Source organism: Nannospalax galili, unplaced genomic scaffold, assembly GCF_000622305.1.
Source record: "Nannospalax galili isolate Female #2095 unplaced genomic scaffold, S.galili_v1.0 scaffold45, whole genome shotgun sequence".
Taxonomy (NCBI): domain Eukaryota; kingdom Metazoa; phylum Chordata; class Mammalia; order Rodentia; family Spalacidae; genus Nannospalax; species Nannospalax galili.
In genome coordinates this window covers 908,963-930,654 of record NW_008355775.1, presented here as the reverse complement: position 1 = coordinate 930,654, position 21,692 = coordinate 908,963, and the positions used below count along the sequence as shown (strand labels likewise).

Sequence of the window (21,692 nt, the reverse complement as noted above, 5' to 3'; positions counted from 1 at the left end):
AGCTATTGCTGGGCCAGGGGTAGGCTACACCAGAGATTTTCTGTCTTGGGTGTCTAGACCTCCAGTTTCACAGTCCCTGAGCTCTTTCCTGGTTAAAGAAGTTAGTGTGGAAAGAAGTTTTTCTAGACTATCTCGGCCCATCACTGCGAAGCCAGTACAAAGAACCGGGAGACATAGCCCTGCAGGAGCAGATGATCCAGAGGTTGTAAACAAACGTGTGTCCAGGAGCACATGGCAAACACTGAGCAGACAAGATGGCAAGTGTGAAGGCCATCAGTTCCTGACCTGCTTTGAAGGATCAGAAAATATTTCCCGGAGGACCAGCTAATTTTGATGAGTAACCAAGCTGAGGGAGGGTTACTCAAGAGCATTTTAGAGAGAAGGAACCATTGTGCAAAGGCCCAAGGCTGAATGGGAGCTGAATGAGCACAAGGTTGGTGTGGTTGGGGCAAAAGAGTACAACAAGAACAGGTAACCTAGGGGATAGTGAGATGACTGCTTTTGCAGAGGACCCAGGTTAAGTTCCCAGTACCCACATGGCAGCTAACAACTCCCACAACTCCAGCTGCAAGGGATCCGATGCCCTCTTCTGGCCTCCATGGGCATCACATACATTTGGTGCACTTACATACACTAACTAGTAAAACACTCATATACATAAAATAAAAATGAATAAATAATAAAAAAAGAAAAAAAATCTAACAGGAAAGCTAAAAACTCCTAGAAACAACTGAAAATGATAACACCAATGAGAATGTTCTCTAGGATATGACCAAGTCAGTCTTCAAAGTGAAATTAAAATTATAAATGCTCATTCTTAAAGAATGAGTGGGCTCAAATAAATGATCTAAGGACATACCTCAAGGCTCTCAAAAAACAAGAAGTCAAACTCAAGTCCAGTATATGGAAAGAAATAATAAAGATTAGGGGAGAAATCAAAGAAATAAATACAAGAAAATACATACAATTACTCAAATAAACAGTTCTTTGAAAAGCTTCACAAGCTAGAGAAACCGGAAATCAAATTAACAAAAACCAGAAGATCCAGGTTAGTAAAATTAGAGACAAAATGGAAGTTTTACAACAGGCTCCAAAAAAATACTGAAGATCATTTGGAAATTCTTTGAATTTTTATAATCCCCAAACTAGAAAACCAAGAAGAAATGAATAAATATTTAAACTCACATAGTTTACTGAAATTAAACCCAGAAGGCATAAATAATTCAAACAGACCCATAACAAGCAATAAGGTTGAAGCAGTACAGGGACAGAACTGTTGGGATGCTCCAGTGGCTGGATCAAGCTGAGGGACATGTGAAGACACAAATCAGACTCTATAGTCTGTATTATGTATGTAGTGGAGTACTTTGAACTGGGGAGCGGGGAGGGGTGCAGTGGGAGGAGGTGTGAATGGGGGAAGGAACCTAAATAGCATCAAAGTATACTATATGAAAATTGCAAAAATTCAATAAAAATTCTCCTCACAAAGAAAAACTTAGTACTGAATGGATTCACTGCTGAATTCTACCAAAAATTTAAGGAAGATCATTTCTTTTAAAACGTTTACATTCTAACAGGAATTCAAAGATTTTCAGATGGCTTGAAAGCCTGATATAATGACTTCCCGAAAATATACTCCACACATTTGCCTCAATTGAAACATCTTTTTTTTTTTTGTTGTTGTTGTTGTTGTTGTTGTTGTTGTCTTTTTGAGACAGGGTCTCCCTGTAGCCCCAGCTGTCCTGGAACTCCCTTTGCCGATCAGGCTGGCCTCGTTTTCACAAAGATCTGCCTGCTTCTGCCTCCCAAGTGCTGGGATAAAAGGCGTGCGCCACCATACTGGACCGGAAACACCTTTTGAAACGCAAGAGATGGGAAAAAAATGTCAAGTGTAACTTGAAGAAAGATGAGATGTTTCTATTGGATCCGCTTGTTTCTTTGGAAAAAAAAAAATCACATAGTTTAACTCATCGTAAGAATTTTAATATACAAGATAAAACACAGCCTCCTCTGACCTGCACAGAGTTCCTCTAATTTAATGTGCCCCTGACTATTCAGCAGAGTTAATGGCTACTATAGAAATTTTCCTATCTATTCAAACCGAAGCTAAAGGGAAGGGCTTTCCTCTCACAATCATTAGAACCTTCTTTAAAAGAAGATTGTATATTCTACTCTCAGCTGTTAATGAAATGATGCTGACAGCTTAATGTCCTTATCTACCAAACTTATCTCCCTGGGCTGAATTTTTTTCCTTAATTAGAATGTCTTTAAAGAACTTAGCCAATTTATAAGAAAAAAAAACAAAAAAAACAAAACAAAAAAAAAAACTGGACAAGTGTAAATTTAAGAGAAATACATTAAGAAATGGCATAGGCTATTTTTATTTAGAATTTGCAGGTTAGAAAATTGTACTGTCTGAAAATATTCAATATTCAAGCACTTTCAAATAAATTTTGTATCATTCCAATTGAAAACAATTGAAATACTTCAAGGATTGAAAAACAGGTTTCTACTGGAGGCAGAATTTAAAAAGTAATGGAGAAAAGGTACAATTTAGAACATATAATCTTCTAAAGGAAAACCTAAGGTACTACTTAAAATATTCCAAGTATTGGTAAATGTATAGTTTTAAAATTTTGTTTCTGTAATGATTGTTTGCTTCACCAATAAGCCAATATTAACAGAGGTTTAAGAATCACTTTCCTGGGATAATATTAATATCATTGGAAACTACACATGAACAGATAAAGGTGATGACAGGAAGCCTTAGGATCTTAGTAAAAAATATTTTCTTGGTTTACTTTCAGGCTCTCCCTACAAAATATTATAATCTGAGCAGGTACTATTGTTTAGTTTTCCAGAAAATTCTTACCTTTCCTATCTCTGAGCTCTTACATCATGCATTTGCACAAATTTATCAGTTTAATAACTTGACCTGATGGGCTACATTTCAACTTGAACTCATCTCAATACTTCAGTAATAAAATTTGATCTGTAGAGCTGGGCATGATTTTCCTTCACTTGGTACCCAGAGCACATTCTTCCTGTTTTAGTATGATTATTTTCTTCACTGTATAATGATTATTGATGTGTCTTTCCATATCCTTTCTCAGCTATATATATATCCCAGGGGAAGGATCTTTATCTTGAGTTTATTGAGAATTGAAAGATTATCTTTTTGAATGTTTGGAAAAGTCATCTAAGGATCTGAATACACATTGTTAAATGGAAAATTCTGGTGTTTCTTCCCTGTAATTCTATATTTATGCAAAACCATACAGAGCTATTGCTGATCTGTCATACCTAGAAACCTAATATTAATATGCTGTCATAAATTTTGACTTTGCATTTATTATATCATTGTAGGAGTACTATTTTGCAACCTTATAAAGAAAAATCAATTTGTAAGTTATTTTCTATAAGCATAAGAAAAGCTATATTCCTAAATGGCTGATTCCTAATTATTTAAGCATTACTTAATTTACTCATAAGTTTCAAATAATAAAACACAAGGTTATTTTCCAATCACAAATGAAGTTATTTCTCAAATTATATATTAAAGTACAGTCAAATATAAGCAGAAAAAAATTGACATAAAGATAATAGGCCAGGATATACTGAACATCTCAATAATGCTACACGTGACTTAAAATATATATAAAAAACTATCCAGTGATATAAATGCTTGATTTCAGTACATAGCTTTTGAACTGAGTACACAGTTTATCTATTTCTAGTACTTAATACCTTCTAGATGGCACCTTTATCACGTAGGAACTATTTTAAGAACCTTACATATAGTGATTCATTGAATGTGTTCAAAGCCAGCTGAAGTTGATACTGTGTTTCTTGTTTTACAGATGAGGACGCTAAACATGAGGAGGTGAAGTATAGTCAGCCAAAAATATCGGTGGTATGTGGGTCTCAGAGATGCTGAGAAAATCAAAATATTTAAATGCCCAAATCCCTTGCAAAAGATGGAATATCAGTTGCTTACTTCCTACTAACACTCTTCCCTATTCCCCAGCCACCTTTAAATGACCTATATTAACAAATACAGTGGAAATTCTCTGTAAATAAAAGCCACCTTGCTTTGTTTAGAAAATAATAGGAAGACAATGTCTGGACATGCTCAGCATATTTATTCTTTTTCGAATATTTTTTATCCATGGCCTTTTCCATTCATGAATATAGAACCTACAGATAGTTGACTACAAATAGATTGGCCAGTACTTAAACTCAGTCTGGCTTGCTTCTGAACCACAACACCAGGATACATTTTTTTCAGGAATGGGTCTCTTCAGCTAACTACCATAGAATTTCAAAAGTACTCTCTCAGTGTGTGACAAGCACCAGGATTACATGTATCATACTTTATTTCAGGTTCAGGTCAGGGTTTTAATGATTCCATCCTCATATGCCTAACTTAGATGCTAGCCCTATATTTAGGAGAAAACCTGTAGTAACAGATTTAACAACTGTCGTATTCATCACAGAATCACTGACTCATTTAGAATTCAAATTGATATCAGCTGAGGTTTTATTTATAGGCTATGATATACAAACCTATTTCCTCTACACACATATATGTTAATGGACATTACAGTGTTAAAAATATAAACAAGGCTTTATTAATGGAGTAAAATGCCCCTGGTATAATGGTTATTGGTAATCATGTTTAAAAAGTTATTGGTCCATGACTTTCAGTGTTTCTCACATGATGACACTGCAAACTTACATGGCTGGCTCTACACTGAGCATTACCACAGCAGTATGGGATAAGGAAACCATCTTAGTGACTAATACTGCTGATGTCTATGGTTGAATTATTGATGACATCCGACCTTTGAGTCATGGTCTGTCCTGTAAGCACCCCCTTTTGTCTATTGTCCTGGAAACCAAAGCAATGATGGGAAGAGAACTGAAGCGAGCCATATAAGCTAATGTGTTCTTGAAAATGTTTTTAGCTCTTCTATAGATGAACAACCATAATGAATTTAGCACCCGGTGGCTCAGTGTGGTTTAGATGAAATACTTGGGGAAGGCAAAGGTGTGATGGGGCTTTTTCAACACATCCAATACAGATGGCATTAATTCTTTTTTGAAATTTGCTGTATTTTTCATGGATTAGTACCAAGAAGACAGATGTCCTTGTCATGGTCCTATCTTTTTCTGAGGAATTAAAGTTGTATTCTCTCTCTTTTTTTTTTTATTTTCAAAGCAGTGATTAAAATAAAAGACATGGCAAATATAAATAGCTTAATTTAAATTATAGCTTAATGAATTGTGTACTTTCAAAGGATAAGATTGAATGCTCTGAAAAAAAAGATTCAGCTCAAATTCTTTCTCATTATATGTGTCATTTAAAAATTATGTTTTATCACTGTGCCTTAGGAAATATAGATTACAGAAGTTGTCTTCACACAAATACTTCAAAGCAAATTGGACCGTAAATTTCCTAAGAGTACAAAGTTACCTTGATATGTCACCTTGTTTTCTATATTCCAGGGAATGTGGCCAAATAAATTTCCACAAACAATACCGACTTTGTAAAGCTGGCCTATGAGAAGACACTGTTGCCTTCTCCATTACAATAAAACTTAAGCTTTGCTTTCATAATTCTCACATAAAATACCAATACACTAGCACATCGTTGGTGTTATTCAAATTTTTATTAGATGGCACAGCAGTTTCTTGTGTTTTCTTTTTTTTTAACTTTTACAAAAACTTTATTGAGAATTTCATACATGCATATAAGGTGTTGTGATCAAATCGATGCCCATTCCCTCCCTGCCAATACCTTCCACAGCTCCACATCACCTTTTTCTTTTTCTTTTTTTTCCTTCTTTCATTTATTTACTTTTATGGGGCTTTTGGGTACTCTAACTTTCCCCCCTCTGAAGAGGTAACCCTAAAATCTTTTAAGGATTAGATACAAGCTCCCAAATACTTTTGACATTTTTGGCCTTTGGAACAGAGTATGTCCCTAACAGGCCCAAGAACATTTTGACTTTTAGCCAAGAAACTAGTTACTTTCCTTTGGGGTATTTTTACCCTAACTGCCTAGCCAATTCCTACTTCCTATTCTTATCACGCCATTCTCTGAAGGGATTACCCAAATTGCCAATAGGGAATAGGGACACAGACTGCTCTGGCTTCTTCCATGCTGAACAGGGAGGGATGCAGGGTGAGCCAATTGGAGTATCCATTCAGTGGGTCTATCTAAACGACTCCCAAATTGCATAAGTCTTATCTCTAAGGGGAAAAGAAAGTACTTGAATCATGAATAGGAGATGTGAAGGAGACTTAAGGCAAGAATAATTAGCATTACAAGTTCTAGACTGGGAACTAGAAAAAAGTCAGAACAGGACAATTTTCAAATGTTCATATGAGAGTCCACTGGAATGTCTTAACAAGGGCTTCCAAAAGCATTCCTCCATCAGGTTCTTCCTCCTTTTTCTTTTGTCTTCCAAGGATGGACTCTAGAGTGATTGATTCAGGATTTGCTTTCACATATTTTGATAGCTGTTGGAGTAGTTAGAATCAGTGTCAGTTCCCTCTCAAAGGATTCCAGATCTGAGGGGTTACTGAGGTTTATGTATGCCTGAGGTATGCACACTGGATAGCTTTTACCCAGCATGGGTCATGCCTTCTCTTCCTAGCCTTCTGCAGATTGTGTGGTTTAACATCCAGAATATATAAAGAACTCAAAAAACAAAGAATTGAGAAACCAAATGACCCAATTAAAAGATGGGCTAAAGATCTAAACAGAGAGTTCTCAAAGGAAGACATTAAGATGGATAAGAAACATCTCCAAAAGTGTTCAACATCCTTGGTAATTAGGGAAATGAAAATTAAAACCCCCTGAGGTATCATCTTACTCCAATCAGACTTGCTAGGATCAATACAACAAATTATACCAAATGCTAGCCAGGATGTAGAGAAAGGGGAACGCTCATTTACTGCTGGTGGGATTGGAAACTCATGCAACCTCTGTGGAAAACAGTGTGGAGCACTCTTCAAAAACTAAAAATGAACCTACCATATGATCCAGTTATACCACTCCTTGGCGTATACCCAAAGGATTTATCCTATTGTAAAGACACTTTTACAACCATGTTTGTTGCTGCTCTTTTCACAATAGCTAAGAGATGGAAGCAACCTAAGTGCCCCTCAACTGATGAGTGGTTAACAAAATTGTGGTATATTTACACAATGGATTTCTATTCAGCAATAAAGAAAGATGAAATGATGAAATGTAAAGGTAAATGGATAGGTCTGGAAACTGTTATACTAAGTGAAGTAACAGATTCAGAAAAACCAACGACGTATGTTCTCCCTCATATGTGGGCCCTAGCACCAAAACCTTTTAAATTCCAGGTCCTTTTAATAAGATAATGCTGTACAGCAAGTCCCTCTGCATGAAATAACTACCATCTTCATGACTTCAGCTGAACCTGACTACTAAACATCGTCACAATTCAGCTTGTTGACGGTTGTGCTCACTCATTAAAGGAGGGCCAAGCAGTGTCAGTGGACCCTTACTGGAGTATCCAGCCACTTTTCCCAGCCAACTGTATGTAATGTGGCCAAAGTTTCGTGTATTTTCAAGATATTAATTCCTCTATTTTAAAGTTTTTATTTTCAAAGAAAGATGCTGTCTCTTTTTCTTCATCCAACTTCTGCGTTATGCAGATAGGAAAAACTAATGCTCTGTTATCATCCCATAGTTTGTTTTTTTCTTGCCACCAAGCTGATATAAATGGTTTTTCTATTTTTGCCTTTATTTGACCTCCTTACTTATTTGAAGAAACCTGTGATTTAGTTGCTCTAGAACATTATTAAGCTATCTTTGATTAAGTACCTACTTACTAACTGCTCTTAATTGTACAGACAGAGCCTTCCCTTGTAGATATTGTCAGTCACCTGGGCTTTGTATTTATGTGGAGCTAGTTTGTCGATTTTAGATGACTTATGAACTACTAAGAAAATCAAAAGTTTAAGTGCTAATGAAAGTGAATAAAATATTCCTGTTATTTAAAAATTGATAAAAATCTGGTTTTTGCACTCCTGATATACTTTTTCTTTTCCTATTGTACAATTTAAATAATTCCTAACAGACATGACTCTAGTGAGGTAAACCTAAATCTCTTGGACTTCCTTTTCATTTAAATCCATTAAAGATGTTCAGCATTTCTTATATAATTTTTATGCATTGAGATGCTTCCTTCTTTTTGTATATAAGTTTTTATTATGTTGCATAGGCTGCCCTCAAACCAGGCATCCTTCTGCATCTACATCTCAGTTCTGGGATTGTGAGAATGTACCACTATGCTTGCCTGGAATATTTTAAGTGCAGTCTGCTCATACCTAAGATGAGAGCATTCTCCATACTCTTTTCTTCTGGTAATGCTATTGAGCCACTAAATCTAAAGAAAATTACCTTTCTTTTTATTCTAACTGTAATTACAGGAAGAACATTTTGCTCACTCTCAAAAACAGATCATTTTCACTGATAGTAGCATTCTAACACCTTGTCATGATTGCTTAAAAACTGAATTTTAGAAATGACTTGTTCTAATTGGGATGCTATAGTTTGGTATGCAATTAACTCAATCAAAAAGAATCAAACAAAAGGTACAACTTCCTAGAATAAAAAAAATATGCATATGTTGAAAGCCAACAGAGAAAAGAAATATACATAACAAGATCTAAGGTTTTTAAGATTATGAGCCTATTTTAAATGCTTAAAACCCACTTGTGGGTCTTCTACAATGTTCTTCCCTGTGAAAGAGTTCAAGCTAGAAAAGAAACATTTTCCAGAGATTAATACAAAATTTGTTACTGTGGCCAATGACTTTATTTTTAAGATGTCATCTTGCTCATATGCCCAGACTGATCCTGATTTGGCCTGTAGCTTCTGCTTCAGTCACCTGAGTGTGCCCAAACCACAGGTATGCACCAGCATGACCAGCCGTGTCACTCTAAATTAGTAATTTTCATTTTCATAAATCTATAAAATTTCACATTTCATTAGTGTCACAACAAACTTCACGTGATAACACTTTAAATTTTAATAGAAAAACAATTTAATGTTACATTGAATTTTGTTTTCTCATTTTTCAATATATATTTCTAAGGAAATAATATGGTATATTTCCTTTTTAAATTATTTTATCATTTTTTATGAAATAATAATCAGGTGCTAAAATGATGGCTAGTTGTTAAGAGAGCTAGATGTTCCTCCAGAGGACCAGAATTCAGTTCCCAGTGTCCACATCCAGTCAACGCTCCAGACTCAAATGATCTTATGTACTCTTCTGGCCTCATTGGGCATCTATCATGAGTGCATACATACATGCAGACACACATAACACATGTTTTGTATTAAAAATTAAAGTCCTTCAAAAACAATAAGTATAAGGAAAGAAGCATCTATTGTACCATCCTACAGCCAAAAATCCTTCTACCTTCACCCACACCTTTTCACTGTGAAATGATGCTTCCTAAATCAAAACTTTCATTAACTACCCTGACAGAGGCTACTTTTGAAAAGTGCCAATAATTAGGTTTGGATCTTTCTTATGAATATTAGAACTCACTGCCACTGTCACTTGCACAATAGACTAGACTAAAAGAGGTCAATTGTGCCTTGTTTGAAACCCAGCACTAGTCTTGCATATAGCTTCCCTGGCTCACTCAGGGTGAGTGCAGGAAGGAGCTAGAAGATATCCTCAGGAAGAACACACACTCAGGGCCTGCAAGGTGACTCAACAGGAAAACCTAGTACCCTGAGTTTGTTTCCCAGAACCCAAGGTATAAGGATGCAACCAACTCCAGAAAGTTTTTTCTGAACACCAGATGTGCGCTATGGCATGTGCATGTATGAATTCACACAGAAACCACACACATGCACATACACAATTAATTAATTGATTTAATTAATTAATTAGTTAATTAAAAGCATCCACTCAGCTTTGTTACAGAACTTTGATAGTCTTCATCATTATTTAAATCCACATTTTTTTTGCAATTAACTCTTAATCAGAAATAGTTTAATAGTATATACCCTTTGTCAAGTCATACACAAAATACTTATCCTTAACTAATAAGAAATATATAGGTTAGGAAAACAAAAGAAATTGTTCTAAACCACATATATTAAATGCTTTTAATGACTTACATTGTCTTTTGCTACAAATTACAGCTTTACCACAATTGTATCTTTTCTTCAACTGAAAAGCAATAGCTTCCTGAACTCATATATTTTATGATCTTTTTTGTTTTTCTACCATTTAATACATAATTTCAAGATCATGTTAGTTGCATATGAACAGATTACAGTCTTTATGATTAATAATAAATTAGAAGTTCAGCAGTTAAGGACACTGGCTCCTCTTGCAGAAGACCTGGGTTCAGTTCCCTTCACATACATAATGACTAACAACCGTTACTAACTCAAGTTCCAGAGGTTTCAAAGCCCTCTTCTGGCCTCCACAGTCATTGTACACACTGGTTGCACTTACACACATGCAGGCAAAACATTCATACACATAAAAAATAAATAATTAAAAATAATAATAAATAGAAAATTTTAAATCAATAGCCTAATGAGATCATAAGTATGGTATGAACTTTTTTATTTTATTTTTTTTTTTGAGACAGGGTCTCCCTGTAGCTCCAGCAGTCCTGGAACTCACTATGTAGACCAGGCTGGCCTTGAACTCACAGAGATCCTCCTGCCTCTGCCTCCTGAGTGCTGGGATTAAAGGCATGCACCACCATGCCCAGCTAAACATTTTTTATGTATGAAACTAAATCACTTTTCTGCGCTATGTTCTAAGCAAATGCAAAAAATTACTCTTGTCATCTAAGCAGTTCAAATTTTCTATGTATGTTTATTGTTATTTTTAGAAAAGTAAATATAACTCTGAAGATAATTCCCTTGAACCTACTTGACTGAGAAATCTCTTTGCAATTATCTGTGGTTAGCAGCATTGTGAGAAACTATTTTAAACCATGCAAGATAGCTCTCATTATGATAATTTTTAGTAAGATGTATTCAATTATCTGTTATCTTTGCTTGGTCCAAGAAGTAACATTAAGGTCAGAAAAACTTGAGAAGCATTCATAATTTCCTCTAATATATAAATAATTTTACTGAAATTTATCTAATACTTAATTTGGTATACAATCTTTGGAAATGTGAAAATAGCTGCAGATTGCCCAGAGATTCACTTAAAGCTTGCTAATACTCTGATATTTCATAATCACCAACCAGAAGTCTTTCACTTGGCATCCTACTACTTAATTTTCTTATACCAATCACTTTCTAAAAGATAAGCATCAATATGATTATTATAAGACAGTTAAATATATTTTTAACTTGAAATTTTATTTCCAATTTGTACAACAGTTTTCATGTTTCCAGTGTAAACAGCCTTTTTTTTTTCATAATGAAGCAGGAGCAGGGAACAGATTAGCACTGATGAGTTTGGAGGGTCACAAATTAATTAGAACGTTAGCTCACATTAGAAAATGAACGCTGATAACAAAGGGAAAATAGGTTGGACTGATATTAGATAGAAGAGGAAAGAAGATAGCCCCATACAAAGTACCATCATGTCTCTTTCCTTGTTTATTGGAGATGACAAAGCCTTGTCAGAAGCCATTGTGCTACTGTAAAGATGTCAATACAGAAATAGAAGTGTAACAATATGCTGACTTTCTTATCCTGTTATGAATTTCTCTCGCTAGCAAATGTCTTTTTATTACCTTTTTTAAATCAAAATGATTCTGGAACTTACACTTACTGCCAAATCTGAGAGGTATTTTTTTTTTCTTTTTCTTTAGTTGTTTGTATGTTTTGGGTTTTTCGTTGGTTGGTTGGTTGATTAGTTGTTTGATTTTTTTGAGACATGGTCTCCTTGTAGCTCCAGTGGGCCTGGAACTCACTGTGTAGAACAGGATGGCATGGATCTCACAAAGATCCACCTGCCTTGGCTTCCTAAGTGCTGGGGTTAAAGACTACCATGTCTGGTTTCCAAATCTGAGAGAGTTAATAAGTAAAATTCATGTTAAATATTATTAATACATCTCTATGAGATATCTAATAAGATTTCTTGAATAAACTATAAATTTAGTTTTTTAAGTATTATTTCTGTCTTATAATGACATATTCATCTTAAAAGAAAACCATCCCTGGGTTCGTTTCCACTTTGAGCTTCTATCATCTCTCCTGATTTCTCCTCATCTCAGTCCTTAACTCAGAACTTCTCTGCATCTTATTCTCTATTAAATGTTTACATCTTACTCTTTCAAGCATATATTTCAGGTTTTTAGATCTTTGACGACAAAGCCTATATTTTAATGGCTATATCATCTATGCACAGAGTCGATGCCCAAGTGTTTGATAAGTGGATGAGTAATATAAATAATATATTGAGGAATACTTACTTTGGCAATTTTTTTAAAAATCTACTAATTCCTCTGGGTAGACACCTCATGCTACCCATATTTTAGTAATAACACATGCATAATTATCACTTCCAAATCTATACTTAACATCTTCAAGAATGTCTAGCCAGTTCCTCAAATTCCATATGTGAAATGCTTAATTTACTTATGCCTTGTATTTGTGTCCTCAATTTCCAGCATCTCAGAAAATGATACCATGGTGTTCATGTAGAAAATGAGAACCCTCCTTTACTCCTCTGTCGTCAAGTGCCCTTAATTAGCATAGATTGTTTGCTGTATCCTCTGAATTCTCAGCACTTCATCCCCTCTGCTGAGTTATGTGGATCCTGTCCAAGGACATCACGGTTGCCTGATTGGCTGTGTTGCTGTCTGTGTGTGTCCAAGCTGCATCGGTCTTATCCATTGTCCATACTGTAGCAACATCTTTTCTCAGAATATAAATCACCTTAGTTGCTTTCAGTAGGAAGTCCAATTTTCTGATGACTTTCTTAGTTCCTGGTTTGTAACATACGGTGTCTTTTGTAAAGGATAACTTTACCTTCCTATTTTCTACATTAAAATTATTTTATAGTTGTTTGTGATGCTATGTTTTTCAGGTACGTATGAGTTCTCTGAAACTTAGCTTATAACAGGGCATCTAATTTACAGGTTCACAGCTTCATGTACTCATAATATTACTCTTATCATCTCTGTCTTTCTGTATGTATGTATCTATCTACCTATTATCTACCATCAACAACATCATCAATATCATCATCATCCATTTTTAATGGATCTATTCTTTCCCCAAGTAGATAGCAATTCCTCTATGTCTAACAGGCATTTTTTTTATCATTAAGCAACTATGAGTCAGCATTCAATAATTGTTTTGTTATGCATGAAAGAAAATAAAAACATTGTGATTGATTGGTTGATTTATTGAGTGATTGATTGATTGATTGGGGAGTAGTGCTCAGGATGCAACAGAGAGCTTGCCCAAAGTAAGCATGTGTACTAACAATAGCCAGTAAGATTATTTTATTTATCCCAATACTTTGTAAAAAAATGTATTTTTGAGTCTCATGCACACCATCCTAATCATCTTTATATCCCCTTCCCCATAGTCAACTTCAGAGTGTGGACCCTTGAATAGGACTTCCATATTAAACTTCACCTACCCAGGTCTCAGGGACTCTTGTGGAAGAGGGGACAGAAAGATTGTAAGAGCCAAGGGAGGAGGTACATGACCACATGGACACATAGCTGCCCACTGAATTTCATGCATTCTGTCATTTATTTTAAGGCCTATCAAGTCAAGTTAGTATCCCCTGACATCCTTCAGTGCAAGTTCATCCACTGAGGTCTAGTCAGCCTATCTAGAGTCACTCCCTTAGAGAAGATCAGCTCTTCCTCACATAGTAGTAATCACCTGCTCAATAGTTCTTCAGCTAAGATCAATGCCTGCTGACCATTTCCACAATTCTATGCTGGGTTTTTTTTCTGTTTGTGTTTGCATATGTCTTGTGCATGCTATCATCATTCCTATAAGTTCATATATGAAAGGTCCCAGGAGCCAGTAAAACTCTGTGTCCCTGTGATCATGAACCTCTTCCCTTAGCACTTACAATTATTCTGCCCCCTCTTCCACAAGGGTCCCTGAGACCTGGGTGTGTGAAATTTAATATAGGAGCCCTATTCAAGGGTCCACACTCTGTAGAGTCTGTTGCCAGAGGAAGCTTCATTGATGAGAGTTGAAATATGTGTTAGTATTCTCTCTACCCTTTTTTCCACTAGGTCCCATAGGCCTTAGATGCAGAGATTCCATTGTAGAGATGTTACTTATGCTGTGGCACTTCACAGACACTTCATCTCTGTGTGACCAGTTGTACAACTTTGTAAAAGTTTCCATCTGTGGCAAAAGAAGCTTGTTTTGATGTGGGGTGACTGGCTTACTTGTCTGTAAATATAATGATCCATATTTAGCACATACTAAGAAATTACATTTGTCTAGGGAATCCATGGGGTTTTCTCTAAGTTCTATGACTTCACTTGCCATGTGTATTTGGCTATGCTCACAGTACTACACATCAGTTCCCTCATATGGCATGGACTTTAAGTCCAATTTGGTAAATATTGATTACTACCAAGATAAAAGTGCGATTACTGCCACAATATAGTTTTCTGTGCTGGTTATTGTTATTAGGCCTTAAAGACAAGGTTGGACCATCGATTGATGTGCTCCCTTAGCAGTTTTATGGTGTCTTCCATAAATGTGCACTCCATTGCTTCAAGTGCTGTATCTGAAGCTTGTCTTGTCTTCAGCAGTAGGGTCTTACCTTCATGCTCTTGGAGGCAATCAAGGGCTGTAGTAACAGCCTGTGTAACTTTGGGAGTCTCTTGGACTTCTCTGACCAACAACCTGAAGGGAGGTATCTCCTGTCATGCACTGTTTCTTGTTATGTAGCCTTCAGCTCTATACATGGACATGTGTACAGATATCGTATGTGTAAATTTTCCATATAGTTTTGTTTACCTATGTTTTTCGTATACCAACTAGGCATCATTTATCTCTCTTCTCTCTCTCTCCTTGTATAACCATCCCTCTTCCTTTTCAAGTTAAAGTATCTCCATTTTCCCCATTTCGCCCTCGATAATACCTGTCTCCTATGCCTCCCTTGAATTCCTTATTCCCCTTTACCCAGTAAGGTTTTATTATCTTTAAAAAGTGTATTTTGTTCCCATTGATTCCATTAATGTGCTATGCAACTGTAGTTATATTTGTTACTATAAATAGTTTGTTGGATTACTCCAATAGCATACACTACATTGCACACAATACTTAGATAATTTGAGAATTGCTAAGATTTATATTAATGAACCCTGGTATTAGAAATTTTCTGTATAAAACAAACGTGTAAACATGATTTCAAATTCCATAATGCTGTCTAAGAATATGAGACAGACATTGACTAGGAAGAAACACTGAGAGTAGCCACGTGAAGTTAGGTTCACAAGTACACTGGAGAGGAATCTGACATTCAGACCAGATCTGTGCAAATACAAGTTCATTTGATGGAAGATATCTTCAGATTCTAGGACTTAAAATGGGAGACTTTGTTTTACTTTGCTCCAAGGGAAATTTTCCTCTTGCCATTTTAAGATATCAGAAATAAAATTTAATAGTTTTCAGAGCAGATAGAAATGTATGATAGAAATGTAGGGAGATATAGACACAGAGATACACAGAGACATAGAGAGAAACAGATGGAAATTAAAGTACATGAAATATCTAAAGAAAGTTGAAAGAAAGTATTTCACTAACTGGATAACATTCACAAACCTGAGAAAGTTAATTTTGATAAGCTACTGTAGCACAGCCCATAATTCAAGAAATTAAGTTGGAAGAGGATTGACAGCAAAAGTGGTAAAGTATTTTGAGTATATTTGACACTGGATATTTTGTGAAGGAAAAATAAAAGCACAAAACTGGATGAGTGAGTCTTTTGAAATAAGCATGAAGAACTTAAAACAAGGCTAATGTGCAGTACTGTTTTGAGGAAAAATAATGATATAATATTCTGTAATTGCATTTGAAGTTAACCCTTTCAGATTGAAGAATCAGTAGGGCAAATAAAAATTTAAAACTTGAGACCAAATGAGAATATTTTGTAAGCAATTATTAGTAAGTTCATTTTCTTTTCCTGCGAATAAAAAAAATAAGTAGATTTAAGTTTTTATATAATTGTAAAATGTGTGCCATTCATCTGCTGTGAGAATTCTTTTCCATGGGATACTAAACAATGCTTATCCCCTTTTAAGAATCTAGTGTCAAACCAATGTTTAATTAAAGTTTTCCTAGAAAACCAATGAATTTACTGAGCTTACTTACAGAGATGATTGAGGGGTTGCTGAGGTGTATGAATGACCTGGGGGCATGCACACGGGAAAGCCTTTACCCAGCATGGATCAAGCCTTCTCTTCCTAGCCTTCCCAGAGTTTATACTTTTGCCTGCCCCAAATCCAGGATTAGGACCAAATTGCATACAGTTGTCTGGGAAGAGTGGCTGGATACTGGGGTGAGGGTCCAATGATCCTGTTTGCCCCTCCTTTAATGAAGGAGCATAACTATCAACAAGCCCAACTGTAATGATGTTCAGCCAGGTAAAGCCAGCCACAGTTAAGTAGGACCTTTGACTTATCTTCACATAGATGGAAATGGTGAAAGAAAGGAGCCAGGGGCTCCTCCCAAGCCCATGTGACCCCTGAAGAACAGATCCTCAAACAGCCTTAAGAGTAAATATAAATTGGTTTATTTGGGCCAAGCATATGGTCTTAAACACCCAAAAGGAAAGTATAACAAAAGATTAAGGTGATCAGTATATTTCTTTAAGAATTCAAGGGATTATACTTCCCAGATATTAGGCTTAAGTCCATATAAAATGTTATTTAGACAATTGTTGCTCATTGATTATTTTTTTTCTAAGCAGAAATTGCTGCTCAGATGTAAGACTTCAAATCTTGGTCTGTAATACTGTAGTGCCCACCTGTAGCTAAGGGAGACAACCCACTATTGTTCTAAAATGATGGATATATTTGTTTTTCCCCATATCTAGCAGCCTTTGAGAGAGTACTGACACTGATTCTAGCCACTCCAACAGCTATAAAAGTACCTGAAAACGAGTCCTGAGTCCATCACTCTCAAGTCCAGCCTTGACAGACGAAAAAAGAATAAGGAGAAACCCAATCGAGGGATGCTTTTGGAAGGAAGCTCTCGTCAAGAAATTCCAATGGACACTGATATGAACATTTGAAATTTGCCCTGTTCTGACTTTTTTCTTGTTTCTGGCCTATGATTCCTGAGCTGTCTGTAACACATAGTGCTAATTACTTTTACCTTTCTTTCTCCTTCACCTCTCCTATTCACAAGTCAAGGATTTTCTTTTCTTCCTACAGATAAGAGTTATGTAATTTGGAAGTCTTTTACATAGACCCACTGAAGGGTACCCCAATTGCCTCACCCTGCATTAATGTTCAGCATGGAAGAAACCAGAGTTGTCTGAGTCCTGATTACCTATCAGCAATTTGGGTAACTTCAGAGGATGGTGTGGTAAGAATAGGTGGTAGGTATTGGACAGACAGTTAGGGTAAAAAGATCTCAAAGAAAAGTAGTCAGTTTCTTGGCTAAAATGTCCTCCAGCCTCTTAGCAACCTATGCTGTTCCAAAGGCCAAAAATGTCAAAAGTATTTGGGAACTCTTATCTAATCCCTAGAAGATTTTAGGGTTACCTCTTCAGAGGGAGGAGTGTTAGAGTAGCAAAAATCCCCATTAAAAAAAGAAAGAGTACATGAAGTTGTCAGAAAAAAAAAGTGATCAGGAGATATGGGAGGATTTGGAGTGGGCATGGATTTGATCAAAACACCTTATATGCATATATGAAATTCTCAATAAATTTTTTTCAAAGTTAAATAATGCCCAGAATTTTAGATCTGTTAAGGTGTCAAATCCTGTTTCTCTTCATTAAAAATGGCCTTTACACACACACACATAAATAAACACACCAAAATTTAATAAAAACAAATTAAAATAGAAAAATATACCATTAAATAAGAATGGAGTGCATCGTTTTAATCTTTGGGAAGATTAATTAGAAAATAAAATATATTAATATGTACCACTCTTGTCCTTTAAGTTATTGCTTTAAAATGCCCAGTATTTTACTTTATATTTTTATTTTGTATAAAATTCAACCACACACTCTGATTTTGTTCCTGTTTCTACTTAGGATGGCGAAACAAGGACCACAATAAGTCTCAGGCAAATTTCAATGGAAAAGGCAAGGAAGGGAGTATTGAGAAGCTAATATTTCCACTATTTTGTCCCAAAAGTTTTAAAAATAAGTTAAAATGAAATGTATGCTAGATATTATAAACATTGTTACTAAGTATGATTATTCAACAAATATTCAGCATTATGTTAATATATACTAGGAAATACAGACTTGAGAAAGAGATAGTAGAAATAAGTAATGATTTTGTTCTATGGATGTATCTAGTGTAAAAATTATTTTCTCTCATATTCTAGCTCTTTAAAATGATTTTATATGGGCTGGGGAGATGGTCCAGTGGATCAGAGTGCTTACTATGTGAGCATGAAGACCAGAGCTAGGATTCTAAGCACACACCTAACTAAAGCCATAGCTTTATGTGCCTATGATTCCTGAGCTGGTTGGGGGAAGGGAGGTAGGCAGAGACAAGAAGATTGCCAAAGCTTGCTGGCCAGTCAGTCAGGATGAAAAGTTGCAGTTGTCAGTTTCATTAAAATAATAGCTTTTATCAAGAGAATGATTCTGAAGAGCAGTAGAAGAGGACCTCGTGTCATCCTGTGGTTTACAGAGCAGTGTGCACACCCACACATGTATGTTCATACCATATACACACATATGTACACACATGTACACCAGGTTACTAAAGAAACGAAAGATTTTAACTTTTTAAAATGCCGTATTTCATTATTTTAGTGTTATCACCACTACATATGAAATTAGAATTGCCCTAATCTTTAAGCTAGGATAAATTATAGAGCTCAATAACAGCATATTTCTTCCAAGAACTCCTAAATATAGCTCTTAGAAGGGTGAGATTGTGTGAAACATGTCATAGTAAATATAATTTAAATGGTATTTATTATTTTATTTTTGGTTTATGTGCATGACTGTATTGCCTGCATGTATGTAAGTACAACTGTGTCATGAAATACCTATGGAGGTCAGAAAAGGGTGTCGGATTCCCATGGAACAGGAGTAATGGATGGTTGTTAGTTGCTATGTGGCTGCTGGGAATCGAACCTCGGTCCTCCACAAGAGCAGCCAGTGCCCTTAACCACTGAGCCATCTCTCCTGCCCAAAAGAGTAGCCTGTGCTCTTAACTTCCGAGCCATCTTTCCAACCCAATAAATGTAATTTAAAATAATGTCGTTTAGCTACCAGGTAACTAATTATCATGAATATTTTAATAAAATTTAATGACATACCTGAGAAAAATTTAATTCTATAAGCAAACAATACTTTTAAGTATCACTGAATTAATTATAATTCACAGTACGCCAGGTTTTTTAAATGTTGCTGGGCATAAAAGCAATTTTCAAACAAAATGATGAATGATGAATTAATATTTAGGAACAGGATGTTAATTTTTTAATTATCCAACATATTTGTCTATAATTTAGAGTTAACTTTTTCAAAGTGTTGACAAAAACATTAAATAATATTAAGTTATTATCAATTTGATATTGGTAGGCATAAAATAATGGTGCTAAAATTTAATGCTATTTCAACATTCATGGTAGGAGTGTACATGCCTATAATTTTCTATAGAAATAAAGACTTTTCTGAATGTATGACTCAAATTATGTACGGTATTGTAAGTCAAATGATTGTAACAGTTTCATTTATATGGAACATTGTCAATCTCCCTAAAATATCTGAGACTTAATAAACACCTTAAAAGAGAATTATCTTTGACATGAACTAAATAAACAAAGCATCTTTAAGTAGTAATGCATGCAAATTTTGCAGACATGTTCATGCTAATGTAATAAAAATTTAAGAAAAATACATTTAAAGATAAAGACATGTATTCATTTACTGGTGACCAAACATTTTAGAGCATAATTTTATTTAATGATTCTTTTTATCAATTAGCCAATAGTAATGAGACTCTTAATAAATATAGTTTGTAGGTAAGGTGCATTAAATGCAATGTTGGATAGCACAAACTGATTGCTGGTGCTGGCTTTCTCCTTTAAAATTGTTTATTAAAAGTCACTGATATATTCAGTTCTCTAACAATTATCATAACTGACAGAATTTCAGTTACTATGATTGGATCTCATATTGAACAAACATAGTCAATTTTGTACACATTTTGGTACTGTAATGAGAGTCATTATTTTCATATGTAATCATGGTGCTACATTGAAACAGTGACAAAAATTTGCAAAGAAATTTCCATAATATAGTTATATTCTTAATGATGAACGCTTTGGCAACTATGGAAGTTATATAGTAAATACATAACATTGAAATACTTCACAGATTAAAAGATAATTTTGAAATGTGACTAGTGGCACTACATAATTTTAAAAAGGAAAGTTTCTGAAAAGATTTTGGAAAGGATTGAATTTGGAATATCATCTTCTTCATAGTCTTAAAAGCATAATATATATTTATAGTCTTGGAAAAGTAATGACAGAAGAGTTCCAAACACAATGTGTGCTATCAGCTCTTTTAAAAGTCCTACTATAACTAAAATAATGATTTAATCTAAATATAGCAACAAAATAACTATTTATTTTTCTTGAATAAAAATTCTATTCATTACTATCAAAGGTATATGGAATTTAAAAAAATTTTTAACTTATTTTTGTGTATATCAATGGTTTGCCTCCATATATCTAAGAATACCTATATGTTCAATGCTCACGTACACCAGAAGAGGATTCCAGATCCCCTTGAACTGAAGTTGCAGACAGTTATCAGTTGCCATGTGGCTGTTGGAAATCAAGCCTGGTCACCTACAAGAGCAACAAGTGCTCTTAACCACTGAGCCATATGTCCAGCACTGGATTTATTTTATTCAGTTATTATCTGTAGTGCCTTTAATTATAGTGCTAATCACTAAAATGGACACAATTAAATATTTAAGAACATCACAATGAAAATATAATTTAAATATAACCTGGGAATAACACATTTTAGAGTATTACAGAAGAGTACATTAAACAACCATTTGAGTTAGAATCTCCAGCATACAACACAATCAGATCTGTCATTCATTCATGAAAACAAAGATTACTACCGAAATGCTTAAATTTTGCACTTACCAACCTCCACAACACTAGAGCAGTTGGGATCTGTGAAGCCACTTGGACACTCACAGGAAAAGGAATCATCAGCCAATCCCGAAAGACAGATGCCACCATTTTCACATGGATTGGGATCACAAATATCACCTGAGAATAGAGAGCCAGAGAGTGACTGTTATTTATTTCTAGGCATTGAAACCTAGCTCATCTGCTCCACATACACACTCCAAAGTTCCTGTGATAAATTGTTTTCACTAGTTAGTTCAATCAATCTTCTCCTTATAATAAGCTTCTTGTTTTGTTTTGTAATGCTGTGGTACCCTTCCCTGACATGGTGGGCTTTATTTCCGGATACTTAGTATTTGGAATTTAT

At 35.1% G+C, this 21,692-nt stretch overlaps 1 protein-coding gene across 1 annotated transcript in view; it reads right to left on the bottom strand.

The window, feature by feature from the left end:
* Nucleotides 1-21,692, bottom strand: part of Edil3 (EGF like repeats and discoidin domains 3) — a 482,626-nt gene that overhangs the window by 326,531 nt on the left and 134,403 nt on the right. Inside the window, exon 2 of the mRNA XM_008853285.1 lies at nt 21,338-21,466. Coding sequence (XP_008851507.1) covers nt 21,338-21,466 — 129 coding nt within the window. The remainder of the gene's footprint in view (nt 1-21,337; nt 21,467-21,692) is intronic.